The sequence below is a fragment of the Schistocerca serialis genome, chromosome 8 (assembly GCF_023864345.2).
Source record: "Schistocerca serialis cubense isolate TAMUIC-IGC-003099 chromosome 8, iqSchSeri2.2, whole genome shotgun sequence".
Classification (NCBI taxonomy): Eukaryota; Metazoa; Arthropoda; class Insecta; order Orthoptera; family Acrididae; genus Schistocerca; species Schistocerca serialis.
In genome coordinates this window covers 112,726,803-112,730,482 of record NC_064645.1, presented here as the reverse complement: position 1 = coordinate 112,730,482, position 3,680 = coordinate 112,726,803, and the positions used below count along the sequence as shown (strand labels likewise).

At 43.9% G+C, this 3,680-nt stretch overlaps 1 protein-coding gene across 1 annotated transcript; it reads left to right on the top strand.

Annotated features, from left to right (window-relative positions):
- The first annotated feature begins 431 nt into the window (after nucleotides 1-431).
- LOC126416858 (circumsporozoite protein-like) lies at nucleotides 432-995 on the top strand. The gene has a single exon (XM_050084742.1). The coding sequence runs from the start codon at nucleotides 432-434 to the stop codon at nucleotides 993-995; it is 564 nt and encodes a 187-aa protein (XP_049940699.1).
- The last annotated feature ends 2,685 nt before the right edge of the window (nucleotides 996-3,680 follow it).

Here is a 3,680-nt window from a genome sequence, read left to right as displayed (position 1 = left end):
AGAATCTTGCCACACGAGTCATGTTGAAGCTGGCAGCAGGACTGGTGACAGAACGCGTGTTGTATCTGGCAGCAGGACTGGTGACACTGCGTGTGCTGAATCTGGCAGCAGGACTCGTGACAGGATGTGTGTTGTATCCAGCAGCAGGACTGGTGACACTGCGTGTGCTGAATCTGGCAGCAGGACTGGTGACACAGCATGTGCTGAATCTGGCAGCAGGACTGGTGGCACAGCGTGTGCTGAATCTGGCAGCAGGACTGGTGGCACAGCGTGTGCTGAATCTGGCAGCAGGACTCGTGACAGGATGTGTGTTGTATCCAGCAGCAGGACTGGTGACACTGCGTGTGCTGAATCTGGCAGCAGGACTGGTGGCACAGCGTGTGTTGTATCTGGCAACAGGACTGGTAATAGGATGCATGCTGTAGCAGGCAATGGGGATGGCGGATGCTATTTGTGTGGAGGCTGACGGCGATGCTTTGGACACCAACTGCTCTAAAGGTAATGAGGCTACACGTTTAGTGGTTAGATGGGCTGCTGGTGATGTTTTGCCTGACGATGAGGCTCGAAGAATTGCTCTTGTTGTGGGTGGCAACGCCACTTCAATTATAGGTGCCGACGTCACTTGTGTCATGACTGATGAGACATGTGTTGTAGATGGGGACGTGACGGGAGATGCCATGTGTGTAGCAACTGGTGGTTCAAGTTGTGTTGTGGATGGCAATATGGCTGGAGACTCCAGTTGTGTTGTGGCCTCCTTGGCCACTCCTGTTGTGGCTGGTGACGCGGCTGGTGCAGCCACTTGTGGTGCAGCTGGTCGTTCAACTGGCACTGTGGATGGTGACGCAGGTGGAGACGCCTCTTCTCTTGTGGCTTCTGCTGGCTCTCCTCCTGTGTCCGGCAACGTGGCTGGCGATACCTGCAGTGTTGTAGTGGGCGGCGTGGCTGGTGACGCCGCTGTTGTTGCTAATGCTGGCTCCTGTGTGGAAAAGATATAATGGATGATGTTAAGATGTTGCTAAACGTGATCCATGTGATACAAATTGAGAGAAGATCTGTTCACAATAATTTAGATCATTAAAGTAACATTAGATATTGCCAGTTCTTTGCTACATCTATTCAGTACATATTTAAATCGAATGAAGTACGAATTATTTATCTGTCAATATAGTGACGTGAGATTATATTGGTATATAAATTATTCTCGTGCATTTTCTTTGTCTGGGTTGGATCTTTAAAAGCTTGTTATTCTGAATAGTAATCTAAACATTAGCAAAAGACTATCACTGCTCAACCTTCCACACAATGATACAGTCTCATGCACAACATGATGTTGTGATGTCTCCCAGTTGCTCGATAAGGACCATTCCTGTAAGTTCACTTCTGCACTTAGTAGAACAGACGCGAGGATGCGCATATCCACCTCGCAGGGTTTCATGGTTGTCTGTGACCTACAAACTTATACTGACGATCCAAAATAGTATGACCGAATATTTAATATGGTGTTGGGCCTCCTCACGAATACAATACACATGAGGTTATGGATATAGGAGATTAGGCCTTTGTGCCTGTACCAGCAATCTGCTCTGTCGCCATATCTGCCACAGGTAGCCTCTAATGCTGCTCTACAGTCCGCAAATGATTCCGACAATTACGTACCGTGTTGAGGAGAGGACATCGAAGGTCTTATCGCCTACTGCAGGTTTTACCGCCATTCAACCTCCTGTCATAGCTCACGACAGCCAAACAGGTTAACCATTTACCAATGATTGTCCCTAAGCACCTGACACAGCAGACTACCCGTTCTCAGAGACGCTGAAGTCAGTGCATTTCCGTATTATCGACCCGTATCGTCACTAGAATGATTGTTCATTTATTTCTGCTCCGTTTCCATAACTTCATTAGCGCACCACGTATTACCAATCCCACGAGGGAGGTTTCAGTGTTGAGATACACTGCGCTAATTAGAATAAAGCCACTATATATAATGCCACACTTACGTTTTCCTCATAATTTCCTACTATTACTCTTGGTTATTAGTTCCTTATTCGACTGATAAATATAGAAATAGGTTTGACACCTTATGCGAGTGCCACTTTTGTTTCTCATAGATGTATAAGGACTATACACTTAACATGAGAACAGAGAATCCCGCAGCTGAAGAAAGTGACATTTCTTGACTCTTACAAATAACAGTAAAGTAGGTAACGCTCAGAAGGTGGTCTAAAGGAAGCAGTAATTCAGAACACCACTTTTTATCCCAGTCACTAGCTAAGAAAGATTGCCAAGGTTTCAGAAAATACCTAATAGTGCGTGCACATGTGATAGATGAAAATAGCGCTTTTAAATCAAGTAGTCTGCTCCGCCGATGACTCTCAGAAGGCAGGCACCACGGCGCCCCTCACCTCCATGCTGTCCAGTGGGTGGCCAGGGGCGGTCTTCTCCTCCGGCGGGTCGTCTGCCTCTCTCCCCTCCCCAGTGGTACAGCAGGGCAGCCACCGGCGAAACCGGCGAAACATCTTCTGCAGGAAAGAAACACACTAAATATTGTCCGACATTGTGTGTGAATGCGGTGCTCCTTCAACGCATCACACTTGGAGTAGACAATAACGCAAAAATGTAACGGTTGTAACGTACCAGTCTAATTACACAGTTAGATGGGTCGATGGATAATTATTCTGTTACGTAGCATGAAACAGTATTATGTGAACTTCAACTGGGATTGTATTAAAGAAGGTATCTCGAGGCACCACCTACTACTTATTTACCTCGCATATTTGTTTCGAAAGAAAAAACAGTTAGTGGATAGGCTTCAGTTCAGGACAAATGTATGTAATTTTGATACAGCTTGATAATCCTTGATTAATTCTGCAGGAGGAACAGATTGTTAAGTGGTCTTAAATATATTAAAAATCATACACTTCTGCGCTAATCTGGAATGCGAGAATCCTGACAGGGAACTGAATAAGTAGCGGATGAGTCACTGAATGTCAGCTCTTAAATATATTAAAAATCATACACGTCTGCGCTAATCTGGAATGCGAGAACCCTGACAGGGAACTGAATAAATACCGGATAAGCCACTGAATGTTAGCAACGGCATTTCTTTTAGGATTAAATTTTAAAAAGAGAAGCACACGAACAAACGTGTATTTAACAGGTAAACCTTAATTTACCGTAGACTGTTAGTACTGAATATTGCTGGTAAAAGCGACTCAAAAACATATATGACTCTGACGATCATTTGAAACCAGGAGAGGCGCGGAAGATATGGATTACGCACACATAAATATTAAGACTAACCATTCATACACAGAAAAAAGTTTTCAGTAATTTAATAAATGAAACATCTAAATTGGGTTAGAGAAAGCAGCCAAGATGGTCGAATACTTTAATAGAAAATTATTCCAAAATTAATAAAAGGAATTTCGTTAGACGCCTATGGAAACAATGAACCCGAACGACGTTCTATGATTTTCAAACGAGTAGATGTATATTCCTACCTCTACGGGCAAATGTTTTGTCTAAAAGCTTAATGTTTGTGTCTTGTATTATTGTGTGTATCTTGTAATATTTCCTAAGCAGTTGTAGCAGCTTTATGTGTAATTTTGGACTACTTAATGTAATTCGATCCTGTGTGTGCGAAATTGATGTCTGTCTAACGGCGGACAATGACAGAAAGG